The sequence below is a fragment of the Microtus ochrogaster genome, chromosome 4, assembly GCF_000317375.1.
Source record: "Microtus ochrogaster isolate Prairie Vole_2 chromosome 4, MicOch1.0, whole genome shotgun sequence".
NCBI lineage: Eukaryota > Metazoa > Chordata > Mammalia > Rodentia > Cricetidae > Microtus > Microtus ochrogaster.
In genome coordinates this window covers 42361886-42379291 of record NC_022011.1, presented here as the reverse complement: position 1 = coordinate 42379291, position 17406 = coordinate 42361886, and the positions used below count along the sequence as shown (strand labels likewise).

Genomic DNA, 17406 nt, shown 5'->3' with positions numbered 1-17406 from the left:
AGCCATCACGTTGTGACTTGGCCAACATTGCATCTCTGTGACCAGGATTTTCCATGGGTTAAAGCACAAGCTATTAACAGAATACGCATTCCCATTCTAAGAATGACTAATACCTCTCTAATAGAAGTGAAAACAGCTGCTTTTCCATAACATTAGAGTCCCAAACAGCTGTCATATGTACATTTTGACATCCTTTTCCCCTTTAAAATTAGGACAAAAATGAGTTTCCTGGATCTACTGATCTGGCTCAGCACACCATATAACTTCTGTGAGAGGTAGAGAAGAGGTCGTAGAAATCCCGTTGAACCAGAGTATAGCTGTCCCACGATGCTTGCACGTACTTAGAATGAAAACCCTGTAGTGAGAACCTCTTGTACCAAGAGCTACACTGCCACCTTTGCCCAAGAACTGAGCCCAGCAGGCAGCCATTGTAATGATCTTGAGGAGTGGTGCTGTGTCCTGAGCGCCTGGCCTGCAGCGCTGCCTTCTCTTCAGCTTTGATGTGTGTCAGGGTGGCTGCTGTGGAAGAAGAGGCAGAAAGCTTGTGCTGCCCACTAGGTAACCTTGGCCAGATCCTTCTACTCTGAGCACTTCGGCATCTTCAGTAAACAAGGTCCCAGCTACAGGATATCTCCTGGCTTGTTCTTAACTGCAGAGAGGAAGGCCTGCCTGACTCCGTTCTTGCTCTTCTACTTGCTCCTTGGTGTCCTAACCTGTGTGGCCTTCATTTCTCTTGTGTGTGAGGAAATGTAGTTAACAGTGTCTCCATGGCACTACAGTGAGAGTATGAGGTCCACACAGCTCTCCCCTCACCTGTACGTCCTCACCATGCTGGTATCCCACCCTCTCCTTTCAGTTTTAACATTCTGTGTGATGGCCTTGATTTGGATCCTGTTTTGATTTGCTATGTGTGTTTGATGTCTTTCACTACTTTGGGACCTGGGAAACTATAGCTGCTAAGGATTCTTAGCTCACTTTCAGTTCCTAGAAGGTACAGCCCAGAACGTGGGCCTCTGTCTGCCCAGCTGCTCACTTGAGCTTGTCCAGAGCTGTGAGGCCCTTGTCAGAGCAGCACTGAGAACACAGGAGTGCACATGTTGGCTGGACCTGGCATTCCTCTGCAGCACCCTGATAAGCAGAAGGGTTAAAAGCAGGAGAAACTTTAGTCATAAATTTTCTTTTCAGCAGGACTTCCCAGGGAACATCTGACAGGAGCTGAGAAGAGATACTGATTGGCCTGGGAGTCAGCTGAAGGAGACAGGGACTGCAGTGGAAGCTGCTGGATTTACTGTTATTAGCAAGGCAAATGGAAAGCCAGCAGGGCAGCCAGCTCCTAGATAATAGATGAAACCAGAAAGGAAAATGGCTGGCAGCCATGATCCCTCTGCTGCCATTTTTCTATCACTCTAACCTTTTGTTTTGTTTGTCACACAGGGAAAAGCATAGCTGAGCTTCTTAGTTATGTCACAGGTAGCTTAAAATAAATCAGGATATATAATTACTCTTTTCACCTGTTTGATAGCTTGAGCATTAGGCACAGGAAAGTGTGCCAAACCACTCTTCATTGATGACTGTGCGCCAGACTGAGTGCTTTACCTGTGCTCGCACCTCATTTCATCAGTCTCTAGCCACTTGAGTTAGACACATCGTCCCCAGCGTAGACAAGGAGCTGGGGTTTGCACCTGAGCATTACGGGCTGCCCAGTGTAGTAGAAGGTACTGCAGCCTAAACCCATGCAGCTGTTGGGAAGAGCTGGACAGGGTCTTAGCCCTTCAGATCTACTTAGGATGTCTATGTCCTAACTTGAAACAAGTTCCACTTGGTCCATGATTGTTGGAAGAGAGATGCAACAGGCAGAAAGGAGCCCTGCTGCCAGATGGGCTGATGTTTAAAAGGTCTGTGGGAGAGGGTGGTGTACCCTGACACCAGAACCAAAAAAGCACAAAGAAGCACATGCTAAAGTGGGTTGGGCCACAGAGGCAACAGTAAGGAAAAGCCTCACCTCCTACAAACTGCCTATTTAAAAACCACTCATGGGGCTCACATGCTGTATGACTTTTCTCATGAAACCCATATTAGCTTTTTCTTCTCTAGCAGTAGAACAGATACAAGCTAGGAATGAATAATTGCAAATGGTGCATGCAGTCAAACTTAACCAGAAAGATGCTCAGAGTACAAAATGGACTGGAAAACTGAAACACCACCATCTACTCAGTTAGCTCATCAGACATTGACCAAGTTGCATCATTTCAAAGATGCAAAAGAAGTCATTTGTTGGGCTGTTGAGAATTATGGCAAGTGGAATTCCACACATTATTTACATTGTTTTCTTGGCCAGGTCATTCCCTCTCTTTTCCTTCATTCATTCTTAACTAGCAAGTACAGTTCGGTTCACATAAATGTACGGTTTCTACCCAAGGAGATCCAGCCATACAGGTGCCGCACATCAGAAGATAGAGCAGGATTTCAGAGAAGCACACTAAGAGCATGCTGAGAGCCTAGCAGGGGACCTAGCCTGAGGGTAAGGGCCATTACTTGAGTGACTTATGAAGGCCAAATCAGGTTGTTAAAAATGAAGCCTTGCTTTTGGTCCCCTGGGATTTTAGAAATCCTTCTTGGAGCAGCACCTGTGGTGACAGGAAATGTGCTCCAATCTGCCTGCTGGGGGAAAGCATGGAGGACAGTCTGGGAACTTGTGAAGATCTGTTCAGGAGAGAGTAGCAAATAAGAAACCAAGGGAAGCCCATTAACACAAGACTGACAACATGGTGGACAGTTACTGGGGGTAAAGAAGCAGTTCAGGGGCACAGACAAGGAACCATGAAGTCTATACTAAAGGAGGGGAGACCAGTTCAGTAATTCCTAGAGAGCACAGGACAGGAAATGAGAATGGATTGAATGGCTGCAGAGCACCCTCTGCAGTGGGTGAAGAATGGATGACCAGAGGCTGGTCGGCAGTAACAAGAAAGACCATTACATGCTGGATGGTGGCCTGCAAGGGAACCCTGGCGAGTGAATGGAGCCAGTAGTGCTCAGGCACTAAGAACAGCAGCAACAGGTGTTGTAATTGGAGCGGTGGGCTGCTTCCCCAGCACCCCAGCCGCTTGGCTAGCTTATGCCCCGAAATAATTACACAGACACTGTATTCATTTAATCACTGCTTGGCCATTTCTATCTAGCCTCTTCTAGGCTAACTCTCGCACCTGGACTAGCCCATCTCTAATAATCTGTGAGCACCGGTCTTACCGGGAAGATTCTAGCCTATGTCCATCCTGGGTCGGAGCTTCATCGCGTGTGTCTCAGAGAGCAGAGCTATACCCGCGTCCGCCCAGGAGCCGGGAGCATGGCGTCTCTGCTCCAGATAGCAGAACTGTTGAGTCTGAGCTCACTTCCTCTTCCTCCCAGCATTCTGTTCTGTTTACCCCTCCCACCTATGTTTTAACCTATCAGGGCAAGCAGCTTCTTTATTTAATTAACCAATGACCTTCCTCCATCAAACAGGAGGAAGACTGAGTGCCCTGTGTACCCTGGAGCCTCTAGAGACCAGATGTAGCCTTGCCTTTCTTGAGTGACTAGTCTGGGCGCATGGCAACCATGGAGAACAGCTGAGTAAATTTACTGCCAGCATCCGTTGTTACCATCAGACCATCCCAGCACAAGGGGAGAGGGTCAATTGAAAGTTGAGGACCCAAATGTCCTAAAAAAATAATAAGCTAAAATGCCTTGAGTTTTTTCTGTTCCTACAAAGATAGAAGCGAGTCACTGCCAGTGTGCTTCCCAGGATATCTGGTAGGAGCACCAGCAGGCCTGTGGCCAGCAGCCATTGTCTGCTCTGTTTGCAGAACACTGTCTCTGCTACCTGCGGAGCCAAGAGACTGAGCTACTGAGAGAATGTGCATGCCATATCTTAACCAGTCTCTGGTCTCAGTGGATTTCTCTGAATAGTAAGGCTTGGCTCTGTGGTCGCTCCTCTCTGCTCTGTTTGGAATCCCAGCTGTCGGCTGTCACACCTCTCAGAGAGGCTGCAGAGAGACATGGTCTCCCTTTTGTTTCTTTTCTTTTTGTCGTTAGGTGGTTGTGACTAAACTCACTAATTTCACTGGCTGTCAGCTCTGTGTTAAGGAAAGTGGGCTTGAACCGCTGTGGTTTTTGAATACTGGACTGGATGTCAGAAACCTTTGCTATCACAGGAAATTCTGTCACTCTGGATTTACTATCTGTTCCCCACAGCTGAATTCCCCAGCAATGTGATTTAGCACTCTGGCTCCCCATCAACCAGTTTTGGCATTTATTTGAATTCATTACCCCATTGGTTTCTATAAACTATTTTACAATTGTTTAAAATAAATGATTGTTTATTTCCACAAAACCATCTGTATTTCTTTACAGAGCAGCAGATAACTGTATGTAAAATTTGGTAATGTCACTGCAACTCAAGAGAAACATAATGGGTTGAAAAGTTAGATGCATAGGGGCAGTGTTAAAGGTTTTCATCATCTAACAAGTGGTATCTGAGTCCTCCTATCTTACATACCTGTGATAAGACGTAGACGTTGAGCTCTCCCCACCCTCTGCCTGTGATGATGGTAGGATTTTGCTCGGTGCCCACTAGCTTCTAAGTTTTGAAGTTTCTGGTTGTCCAACTCTTGGTTCTGATCCATACTGGCTCCTTGCATCCCCAGGAGACCAGTCAGAGTTGGGGCATTGTTAGGAGCCCCCCTGCATTAGGAGTCTAATGGAGACAGAGCCTTATTCTGAAAGAAGAGGTGGTTTGGAGGGCTAACCAGGTGGGCAGCACATCATCCTAAACTCACCTGTGTGTTGAGTTTAGGAATGCAGGCTGCTGACGTGCTTTCGGTCCCAACTAGCAAGTAGATCAAGAGATCTTTTATTTGGGCTACCCCAGGGATTCCAGAAGCCATCTTGGCTAAAAGAGAATCTTTGGAGAGATGAAGTGGTAAGAAATAGCAGGACTAGAGGCTGGAGTCTCTTTCTGGATTACCACATCAATATAAGGGAGGAGGATAAGGAAGCTGCAACAAGCCTCCAGAGGTGCCAACTGCTGCTGGGAAGCTAAAGACAGTGCAGCAAACCAGATATCTGGATGGAGTGCAAGCTGTGCATCAGACACCTACTGTTGGTTCTTGAAACAACCATGCGGGATAGGTGCTGCTGCTCCTCTGATGGACAGGAAACTGAGGAGTGGAGACGTTAGATAACTTACCTAGAGTTGCACAGCTAATAAGTGATAGACCTACAAATTCAGACACAAGCAAGATGATGCTTAGATATTCGCCATGCTGTCTCAGAGCCCTGGTGTCAGCAACTCGAGAGCCATTACCTAGACAATATGCCATACATAGAAAGCTCAGGGCAAGCATGGGGATGAACTCCTGACACACTGCTTCCTACATACAAGCTGAAACGTGAGAGACAAGCCTGTTAGGGCCTGCAAAACAGTGTGGGATCACCATTTGTTCTCTGTAGAACCCATGAGGAGATGAGGGCAGGCACAGCACAGTTGTCAGGTTGATGCAGTGGCTGAAGGGAATCCTGGTCTGATGTGCAGCTGCAGCCTTGTGTCTCATCCTGTAGATGACAGCAGCCTGGCCTTGACTGTGCCAGCCCTCCTTAGCAGCCTCTTTGCTCCCAAGACTAGCCTCTACGCCTTCACAATTGCACAGGCCCTTCTCCCCAACAGCCAGGGTTTCTCTAGCAGCCACTGAGCCCGTGTGATTTGAGAGGAAGCTCCAGTGGCCACCAGCCCCTAGCTCAGATTGTAAGGCTCTAAGATTGCTGAATGTCACTTTATAAATTGGATCTTAAGTGACATATAATACCCATGTATGTCTACTGTCAAAACCCAAACATCAAAATCTATAAAGCAAAGAACAAAAGCCACTTTATTTGATTCTGTCTCATTTTGCACCCCAGAGAAACTGTAGTCAATAGAGCTCATGTCCTTGTACACCCTAAATATGTGTTTGTGGAATACATGTTATCTTATATTCCACAAGTGTACACACGAATGTGCATAACACAAGTATATGTATTGTTGGGGTTTGACTTTATTAACATGGAACATACTCTACATATACTGTATGCCTTGCTATTTATATTTATTTAGCATTATTTTTTATTAAACCCGGGGCTTTATACTAGTCATCACTCTCCATAAAGTACACACACCCCTGTTCCAACTACTTCTTTTTTTTTTTTTCTGGTTTTTTGAAACAGGGTTTCTCTGTGTAGCTCTGGCTATCCTGAAACTCACTGGCCTCAGGCTCACAGAGATCCACCTGCCTCTGCCTCCCAAGTGCTGGGATTAAAGCTGTGTGCTACTACCCCTGAACCTTTTTTTTTTTTTAAGGACAGATTATGTAGCCCAGGCTGACCTCAAATTCACAATCCACCTGCATCAGCTCCCTGTTTGTTGGGATTATAGACATGTACCACCACATCTGGGGCTTTTTTCTTTTAGTTTGCTCATGTATTACAGGACTCTTTCCATGTCTTACTACCTTAATTTCTTTTTATAATAGCTATATAACATCCCAGTGTACAGATATACCATAATTTACTTAGTGGCTTCCTACTGGTGACATTTAAGCCATATACAGTTTTCAGTATTAAAATAGTGTTGTGGTAAATGTTTTTAAACATAGGTCATTGTATAGTTGAATTAATATTTGTTAGTATGGGCCCACATGAGTTGTTGGATCTGAAGTGCCACACTATTGAAGCCATTCTAGTGAACAAAGATCATTCAACACTTACAATGCCCTGGGAGTACAGAGCTGAGGTTTTAAAAGCCCTACCCCACCTCAAGGAGTACCCTGTAGTGGGTTGAGATCATAGGTCAACAGAGCTCAGCTTTATGGATGCTTTCCTAGGTGGTGTGGAGGAGCTCTGAGGTCAGAGAGTGCAGCAGAGGCCGCTGAAAGGGGATGCAGCCAAGGTGTGTTCTCTGCCAGCCCAGCCCTGTGCCTGGTGTTGCAGAAGAAATTAGTTCTGAAGAATTATGATGCTCCCACACTTTCTCCTACACAAAGGAGGAGGTCCTGGCTGCTCGCCCTTTCCTTTCCTTGCCTTGGCACTCTCTGATTGATGATTGGAAATGATGGCAATACATAAACTATTTTTCTTTTTATTTTATGACCTGGTAATAGCAGTAACATATTTCCAGTAAATGTTTTCTATCGCAATAAAAAAGTTGTAACAAGACTAGAAATGGGTATAGTTAAGCCCTAAAGAAATCACACTTTCAGAGCTGTGGATTGAGGCAGTAACTCTGTAAATCATTTAATGTAGAAAGAGAGCTCTCCTTTAAAAGGGGGGGAGGGGGACAAGGCAAGACCAGCAACTGGTTCTGTGTAAGTGCCTACAGCTGGCCTGCTTGAATTTTGAGTTTTGACCCTTAGAACAGCTGCCCACTTTGACGTCCCTGATGCCCAGCCCCACCCAGTGACTTTGTCCCTCTCTGGGCTGATGAATCATCTCAACCCAGTGATTTTTTTTTTTTTAATCCAAAGATCAAAACTGATGAGGGCTGTAGGACAGTGGTTAGGCAGACCTCAGGCCTAGCTCAGACATACCGTTGTCACCCTGACCTCACCACAGGCAGATGACGGGTCACTCCACAGTTTACTTACCCTCTTTGCAGCAGAGGATAACAAGCCCTGCCTTGTAGTGTTGTTAAGATGCAAAGAGCTGATGTGGAGTGTGGAGTGCTCTGTCAGGACAGGAAGTGTCTGGTGTCGGTCAGTCAGTGTTATGCCCTGGGAAGGAAGCCATATTTGACCTGTTCTCAAAAAGAACAGGTTGATAATTTTGTCAGATTTGCCCAGCAGTGTGCTGACATTTATCAGTGCTTACTTTGTAGTAGGCTTTGTTCTACCCAGAATCAAATGTTGCATGCTTCTCTAGATCAACTTACCTTCTCAGTGTCGGATAGCAGCCAGCATTTCACCCTTGTCTTTCTGATTTGAAACCCACATTTTAATGCCAACCTGCTTCCACCTCTGTCTTTAGGATTTAGATGCTCCCAGGACTGGAAAACAGCACACAGAAGTGGCAGATAAAGACTACCAGTCTTTGCTTCTGGACTTCAAGACAGAGAACGGCCTTTACTCTCCCACCTGTGGGCAGAGTAGACTGCCCCTCCTCCTTGGTTAGGCTCTGTTCTGTTGCACAGGATGCTAGGCTCACATTTGTGTCCTAGATATGCTCTAAAAATCAAGCATTTGCCAACCTTTGTCTTTAATTTCTGATTCTAGCTGACATGTTCTTTAATGGTCCAGTGCAAGCTTTCTTTTGAGTTGAAGACTACTGTGTAAAAGTGATTTTGCTGTCCTATCAATAATGGTCATAATTTCCCCAATACTCTCATCAGCAGTGAATTGAGTCTTGCAGCAAAGAAATGGAAACCCCAATGCAGTGGTTGGAAGTGATTTGTCTTGTAGACGGCGTCTTCTTTCAGTAAAATCAGGTCAGTGTGGTGCTGCTGGGCCAGACGTAAGCCTGAGACGAATGAGTTGGAGGAAATTGATCATCTGAATCCTTACATTGTTTTTAGCTGCGGTCACTTTTTCGTGTCTTCTTTTCTTTATCTCTATCTTTACGAAGTTTTAACTATTATGATCATCAGGCAGATTGTCTCCTCAGTTTGAGGCAGGCCTTAGATGAGGAAAGAATGCCCTGCCCACCTGCAGGATTGGCCTTCCCATCATGGATTTGGGGTGTATGTCCTTCCAGCACACCTCCGTCCATTCCCCCTCTCATCCTGGCCAGCCCCCGACCTGGGGTTTGTTTATCGCACAGACTGGCCCCTTGACCAGTGTGTTCTTCATTGCTATTGAAAGTTAATGGGGGCAAAATTGCATTCCCAAACATTTGAACCTGAAGTGGCCAGGGCAGAACTTAGTTGATCTCTGGTGATCGGTTCAATTTAGTTACGATTTTTTGCCATTAGGCTAGGGCTGAATGATGGTGATTTGGTTGAGGCCAAATGTCTGAAGAAAATTGGCTCTCTGATAAGAGTGCTGTTATCAGAGGGGGCTACCTTCTCATTTACATTTAGATGAGTATTGATTATTTATTTACTCAGAGAAGTGAGATTCGTTTCCAATCTTATCTTTCTCGGCTCTGCTTGTCAGCAGAAAGAGAGTTGGAGCTCCTGACATCAGGCCAGATAACAGCACTTTGTAGCAAAGATAAAAGTTGGAATGGGCCTTTTTCTAGTCTTGACTGAAAGGATAAGTTTTAAAAATTAGAACTGATGGGTCATGCTTTCAAAACCTTTCCTGAAGGTTTCTGCAGTTTAACTAGGCAAGAGAATTGACTGATGGGAACAGCTCTGGCCTTCTCTCTTTTGTAATAGGAATTGTGTTTAATTTTATTATATTGGGCCTTTTTTACCAAGAGCAAAATGTTTGGGCTCAGAAGGGGCTGAAGTGTGACCTTGTTGTTAGCTTGTTCTTATTTTATCATTTAAATTCCACATTTTCCAGACCAAGCCTTGGAGGTGGAATAAGGTACAGTGGTTTTCACTTGAATGTAGTCCTGTGCTTACATTAAGTCAAGTAAAAGATGAGAGCTGCCTGCAGAGGAAGAGCCAGGATGGAGCGAACACCAAGTCCAGGAGCTTAGGGTGGTTGGTGCTTCGGCACTCGAGTTTAGATGCCGTCAGCTTGTCAGTGACAGCTTTGGCTGTGGGAGTCTCAGGATTGAGCCGAGTAGACAAGTTTGGTATGGTGGTCTTCCTTTACCAGCCTCTTCCAGCCCATGTAAAGTGTCACCAGAGGAATCTCCCCAAATAGTTGATTGTGTGCCCTCACTGTCCTGGTAGTGTCTGTTGCTGTGAAAGAAACTTCAGATCGTGACCAGCTACCCCAGCTCCCCTGTGTCCCCAAGCTGCCCCAGATTCTTCCAAAGTCTACATAGGTTCTTCAGACTCCACAGGCATATACTCCCTGATCCTTCCTGTAGGCCTCTAGTCCTCCCTCAAGGTCCCGATAAGGGAAGAGCAGTAACCTGAGCTGACCCACTTCCGACCCACCGCACCCGTCACTCACTGCCTTGGGTAAGAGCAGCATTTGTTTTGAACCCACCTGCCGGCGTGTCTCTCTGCCTCCCCAAGGGAGGCTCTGAGCTTGGCACATTACTGATGCTCAAAAACTGTTTGACAAGCTATGGATGGTTACAACACATATCCTTTGATATCTTTGCTGTCCTTGTTCTGTGAGTTCTAACATTTACTCATTTTCAGACTTATGAGGCCAGGAAACTAAAAGCCCTGGCGACTAAGCAAGTCTCTAATCTTAAATGCTTCCTGTAGTATCAAAACCAGGGTTTTTAGCAAAAAAAACCCTTTTCACCCCACAGTATTGGTCTCACATGAGAAAGAATATGGACTTCTACATTAGTGCCAGCATTTCTAGCCGCCATATGTCCACCCTTGATGTTTTAGCCTGTGGTGCCCCATGGCTAGGGCTCTACCACTGCTTTGTCCAGTATTTCTGGTTCAGCATTAGAAATAAAAACTCAAAGGGCTCAACAGAGTTGGTGTTGGAGCCGGGCGGTGGTGGCGCACACCTTTAATCCCAGCACTTGGGAGGCAGAGGCAGGCGGATCTCTGTGAGTTCGAGACCAGCCTGGTCTCGTTCCAGACAGAGCTAGTTCCAGGACAGGCTCCAAAACCACAGAGAAACCCTGTCTCGAAAAACCAAAAAAAAAAAAAAAACTATTGCCCAAACACTTTATCCTCACAGCATACTTCTGAGCAAATTTTCTTTGGACCCATTTTACAGATGATTATTAGTACACCAGAATGCACAGCTAACAGTGGTCCTTCCCTGCAAATTCCAGGACTTTTTTGCCTCAGCCAGCTTTGTCTCTTAGTTGCTTATTCTTAGCTTTTTCTAACTATAAGAAATTCTTCAAGTTGGTGAATGGGAAATAGAAGATGTAGCAATGAGCCTTTGACCTTTATCCTTTTCTTCCCACAGACCAGTCTCAGCATCATTGACCAATTACTTTGTTTATACCCTGCCTTTGCCCAAAAAAGATTTGAAATACAGACATTATAGTAGGATAAAAATGCATAGCCCAAAGCCGGGCAGTGGTGGCGCACGCCTTTAATCCCAGCACTCGGGAGGCAGAGGCAGGCGGATCTCTGTGAGTTTGAGACCAGCCTGGTCTACAAGAGCTAGTTCCAGGACAAGCTCCAAAACCACAGAGAAACCCTGTCTCGAAAAAAAAAAAAAAATAATATATATGCATAGACCAGTCAGCTAATGAAAGGAGAAGGAAAATACAGATTAAATGACAAAGTGTTCTGAGGAAGAGAGGGTGACACAGCAACATGTGCCCGAGTCACAGCAGTCAGGGTTGACAGTGAGTGCCAGGCTTCCTAGTGGACAAAGGGGAAAAAGAGAGGTGGTAGATGTTAGTGACAGATTTATGCTACGCTTTGTGACAGTACAAAAGCAACCAGGTACTTTAAGAAAGACCTACTTTCTGTAGCACCAAGGTCTTCAGAAAAAGGTGCACACTGATAGGCTAAGGACGGCTTCCCCATCTTCAGGCTTGAATATGTACTTGCTTTCCACCAAGTTCTAGCTCCAGCTACTTCTCTGCTGTTACGGAACCATGTGCTAACCCTTCATATTTTTGTCAAAAGTCAGAGAGATCAGGGAAAGCACACTGAGCATGTACCCCAGCCAACAGACCCTACAGATTTTCTTTGAAGCTGATGTGCTGAGATGTTTGCCTTGAGTCTATAGCCTCGCCTGTGTGTTATAGCTCGGAACTTTCTCAAAGCACCAAAGCAGTATGTTGTTCCTAGACCATTACATGCTGTGACATTGCTGCAGTAAATACATTGTAGGAATGCCTAAGCAGGTTCTTTTTTATTTATGTTCTTTTTTTTTATTTTATTGAGAAAAGGAAATAAAAAAGTTTCAGCCTCCTCCCAGCCTCCCACTTCCCTCCCCTTCCTCCCACCCCTCTTCCCCTCCCCCCACTCCTCTCCCCCTCCCTCTCCAGTCCAAAGAGCAGTCAGGGTTCCCTGCCCTGTGGAAAGTCCAAGGTCCTCCCCCCTCCGTCCATGTCTAGGAAGGTGAACATCCAAACTGGCCAGGCTCCCACAAAGCCAGAACATGAAGTAGGATCACAACCACGCTAAGCAGGTTCTTGTCGCTGTAGAGTGACTGCTTCCCAGAACCTTCCCTTTGTGTTCCCCTGTGCACCAGAGGGCATGCAGCTTCAAGCACTGCTGTGACATTTTAAAGCCTTTTTTGCAAAGGTTGGACACTGCCTTGAGAGCGATGTACTGTTCAGTGTCTTTTCTACTTTATGAAATCATGTCTTTGGCAAAAGCACATTAATAGAAAGTGACCCACAGCTTAACTTTCTTACATGGCTTTCTAGCTGCTGTTCTCTTGTTCTATGACAGCTCTCCAGAAGTCAGACACAACTGATAGAGATGTAGTTTGGCATATATTAGGTGAGGGATATGCTAATCTGCTTGTTGTTTACTGAGAATTTGGTGGGTCATCACGGCAGAGAGAATGTGGGCCTGGGACTTTCCAGCATACATCCTAGCCCCACCACTTTCCAAGGGACATGGAGCAGCTGCTCAGCTCTGAGTCCCAGTTGCATCCCCTGTGAAATGGGATTTGTGCTCTTTACTTCTCAAGATATCTTAAGAGTAAATGAGATGATAGGGAAGGCCTTAGTCAGTACTTGATAGAGAGTAGGCCTCAGAGTGATGGTGGATGATCAGAGTTTCGACTCTTCCTTCACCCCGCTTCAGTTTTAGGATAGGGATGGTGACAGCACAACTGTAAGCTTGTTGTTGTTTGCCTCTCTGTTGCTGTGATAGAACACCAAAACCAGAAACAACTTGAGGAAAGAAGTATATGGTTCCTTAGTTGATAGTGGCGGGAAAGGCATGGCAGCAGGACCAGGAAGCTGAGAGTTCACATCTCAGTGGCATACAGAAAACAAAGAAAGAACCAGAAATGTGGTGAGGCTATAAATTCTCAAAGCCCATCCCCAACAATGTCCTTCCTACAGCAAGGCTCCACACTGTAAAAGTTACGTACCTTTCCTATACACAATTACTGACTGGGGACCATGTGTCATGAGCCTATGGATGAACATGTCTCATTCAGAATCCACCACAGTCGGAATGTCAGACACCATAGAGCTCTTGGCCCATGGCTTCCTCAGACAGCCCTCTGAGGTTGATACTATTATCATCCCCATATTACAGATGAAGAAACAGACAGGAGGTTAAATAAGTTGGCAACATCATAAACTAAATGGCTCAGCCAGGACCTGGACCAAGGCAATTGAGCCCAGCCTAAGATGTCTCGCTTCTCACTTGGGTCCAGTATGCTCTCATTACATGAAAGTTATTGATCCGGCCTTTTTTCTGGGAGGGTGTGTGAAGTCTTCCTCTGCAAGATCTCTTATCCAAGCCCCTGGCAAAGAGTTTAGGTCTTAAGTCATGTCTTTAGCGACTTCGTTACCTTACCTTCCCCAAGCCAAGACCTGTCAGCCCTCACCAAGTTCAGAAATGGTTTGCAGCTTAGATTTTCCTTTCTAGAAACAGTAGGGCACTCAGAGCAGACAGCAACCCACAGTGGAGTTTACTTTCCACAAACTGAAAGCAATAGGATAGCTTTTAAAGAAAGATGGGTGTGGGCAAGGTAGCTCTCTGATGGAAGAAGAAAACCAACTCCTCCACGTTGTCCTCTGACTTTTCTCTACTGAGCCCATGCTATAGGAGTCAGCACACATACAGAGTCTTGTAGAGGGGATGTATTGCGTGCATGTGTGTGTAATGTTTTTGTTTTTCATGAAGGAAAGGTGGAAAGGTCTTTTGGATAGAAAGATAAGGAACTCCCCTCTTCATAGGGGCCTATATTGCCATGGACCAGAGCATAGCCATAGCTCAGGGTGTTGGTGAAGTTCATAGGGGCCTGCATTACCACGAACCACAGCACAGCCATAGCTCTGGGTGTTGGTAAGCTCATTAAAATAAATTATTTTAGATCATTTTCATTTTGAATTTATATAAGCCACAAGTTAAGTGATCCTGAACCAGATTGATCTACAAATCTACAAAACTTTTTATTTACGAGGTGAGCTGTGGCCTCTCTAATTGGCTGGCAGTTTATAGTTTGCAGGAAGAGGAAAAGCTCAAGGCTCAGGAGTGATAAATCCAAAAGGACCTTGGGCCTTACTCCACTCTTGTTACTTCTTGCCTAGTGATCTTGGGGGTTTCTCCATGGGGGTCCCGTCTGTGACATGGGCTGCCGAGGCTACCTGCAGGATACATGATGATTCTAATAGAAAGGTCTGAACAAAGACATTTCAGAGTGTGGTAGGGAGTCGGTTTTAGGACAAGGGGCCCTTAACTTCCCTGGAAGTTGCAGAGAAGGGAAATTTAAAAAAATTCCTGAAATTCCCTCTGTGACATCCAGGCCCTAGTTCCTAGTGGACAGGAAAGGAGGGCAGGCACACAGGCCAGCTGCCAGTCTACAGGTTGATTTAGGATGAAACTGTGTAAATGGCCCTGTTTCAATTGAAATTATTGCCTGTGAAAGGCTCTTCGCAGCTCTGCAGTGTATTGTAATTACAGCAGTCTCAGGAAAAATGACATAGTAAGAAATTGGAAAATTCTTAGGTAACTGCAACATTTTAAGTTAAAAAAATAGCCTTTGTTATGTAGAAATTTGAAAAATACAGGAAAACACAAAGGAAAAATAAAGTCGTACATAATCCCATTATTACAATGTAACTACAGTTCACTTTTTAGAAACAGCTTTCTTATCCCTGCACTTTCATATGCATTTTTATAACAATAATTATCCTATAAAAATTGTGCCTTAGGGTTTGTTTTGTAAAATAACATGCTATAAACATGTTTTGTAATATTGAATATCTTAGAATTACTTTTAATATCTCTGAAATACTCAACAATATTTTATTTAGTAGGCTCTTTGTTATCAAATCTAAGTTGTTCCCAAATTTTGAGTGTCATGAAACTATTAGATATTAGAATCTTGGGTTGGGGATTGATTTTAGGACCTCCGTGGGCTCCTGAGTCTGCAGGTGCTCAGGCCCCTCTGTCCATGGTGTAGTGTTTGCATAGCACGCTCTCCCACAAACTCTGACTCTGGAGTCTGTGAAGTGCTTGGTACAGTGCAGGCTGGGTAGTTGCTCTATGGATGATGAGGAATGATGGGAAATATTAAGTGTGCTGTATACACAACTTTGCCCAAGTGTTTTTAGTGTGCAGTGGTTAAGTCCACACAATATAGATACAGGGAGCTGATGGTTGTAATTAATCTTTGTACCCAGATCCCACTATAAATTTATGGAAATTGATGCATGGCTCTGACATGTTGCTTCTGGGGTGTTGGGAATAGAGAGGCCTAGATTTTTCCGGGAACCCTGCACTGCCTCTGCTACCATCCTCAGCTCTCTCATACCTCCTTGTATCTGGCCAAACATGAGAGTTTCCTGTGCCTCTCACCTTTCCAATAACCATGAGAAAATTACAGGCACAGTTTCGAATCTGACAGAACAACATTGCTATAAATGTCCTGCTGCCTTTTTAGATCTGCCATAACCCTCAGGTAGAATGAGATGGGTAGAATTCTTGGTTGTGAAATACTACAGCCATGTCTCTAATGTTTCCACAGATGTCTTTTTTTTTTTTTTTTTTTTTTTTGGTTTTTTGAGACAGGGTTTCTCTGTGGCTTTGGAGCCTGTCCTGGAACTAGCTTAAACAAAAAAGGAAAAACAGCTGATAGGTAGCTTCTACCTTTTCATTACCAAACCCAAAGCCTGGGATCAACTCTGTATATTTTGTGTTTTCATTTCTTTGACTTCTTAAGCTATCATAGAGTTCTACACACACTTTATTCCTGATTGTAATTGATCAGTGTGCGATGATTATTAAAAAGTACCTTGGCAACAGGGCCTCGTGTGAAATCAATGATTTCTAAGCCAATAGGGGTGTGTGTGTGTGTGTGTGTGTGTGTGTGTGTGTGTTTGTGTTTGAGACAGGGTCTCTACACAACCCTAGACCCACCTGCCTCTGCCTCCCGAGTGCTGGACTTAAAGATGTGTGTTACCGTGCCTGCTCTGAGTCAGTGTTTTATTCACATCATCTTTGTCTTCATCATACTTGTTGAGGTATAAAGTCTAGAAACAGGTCCAGAGAGGATGATAACCTGTTCCATATCAGAGAAACAGGGCAGTATTTTGTACCTCCAGTTCATTCTCACTCAGACCTCTTACCTAGTGTGGGAAGAACTAAGGACGGGGTGAGAGAAGCCAGTTTCTGGTCTTGGGTAGTTACATCCTTGAGTCAGACATTATCGTTTTCATTTGGCTTTCCCTGATGAGTGGTAGGTCATTTCTGAGTGTTACATTCACCATTTCAGACTTCCTCCCTTCCTCCTGCCCCTTTGATCTTCCAGGCCCTCAGTACCGCCTGGAGAAGCAGAGTGAGCCTAACGTCGCAGTGGACCTGGAGAGCACGCTGGAGAGCCAGAACGCCTGGGAGTTCTGCCTGGTCCGCGAGAACAGTATGTTGACTGCCTCGCTCTGTGCTGCTTCGTCTGTTGCAAACATACTTAGGAGTGACGTGGTTGACCATACTTTCTGGCCTGGCGTCCCTAAGCAGATGAAAAGTGACCACAGCTCTCACTAGAAGTGTGTCCCAAAGCAGAATGATAGATTCTGTGCTCTCTGGTAGTCTGCATCCTGTTTAGCACTTAGTGATTAATATTTTCTCTTGAACTATGTTTTCCTCATTTTGGAACAACCCTGGAAACAGCTCAGAAACAAGAGGCTCTTTCTCAGACAAAGGCTCTTTTATATATACAGCAACTGGCCTTGTCAGTGTCAACTGCTTAACATCATGTTTTAGAAAAATTTAAACACTTGAATATTCTCAGCGAAGGCGTCATAGTGACTCCAAGTGACACGTTGAGATCTGGATTTCTTCCCTTCCAGTCTCCAGAGTTTCTGAGTTGGGAAGTTTTGTTCCCCAAACAGAAGGAGATAACCTGCCCACAGCCACTCATGCTCCAGAGCTGTTTCTTCTGCCTGGAGTGCTCTTCCCATCTTTTCTTGCTAGCTCATCCATGTCCTTGTCTCAGTTTAAATGTCACATCTGCAGAGATAGTCCTATCACCCAAACCTGGTTCATTCCTCATATGGGACCCCAGGAGCTATCTCAGAGTATTCTGGTTTTTTCTTCATGGCATGTATTGCTGGTTTTTTTTTTTTTTTTTGTTTTGTTTTGTTTTGTTTTTTTTGTTTTTCGAGACAGGGTTTCTCTGTGGCTTTGGAGCCTGTCCTGGAACTAGCTCTGTAGACCAG

At 44.9% G+C, this 17406-nt stretch overlaps 1 protein-coding gene across 7 annotated transcripts in view; it reads left to right on the top strand.

The window, feature by feature from the left end:
* Mapkap1 (mitogen-activated protein kinase associated protein 1) overlaps positions 1-17406 on the top strand; it is a 226745-nt gene that overhangs the window by 149573 nt on the left and 59766 nt on the right. For all 7 annotated transcript variants that reach the window (XM_026777621.1, XM_026777619.1, XM_026777615.1 and 4 more), the window contains one exon: positions 16500-16607. In XM_026777621.1, coding sequence (XP_026633422.1) covers positions 16500-16607 — 108 coding nt within the window. The remainder of the gene's footprint in view (positions 1-16499; positions 16608-17406) is intronic.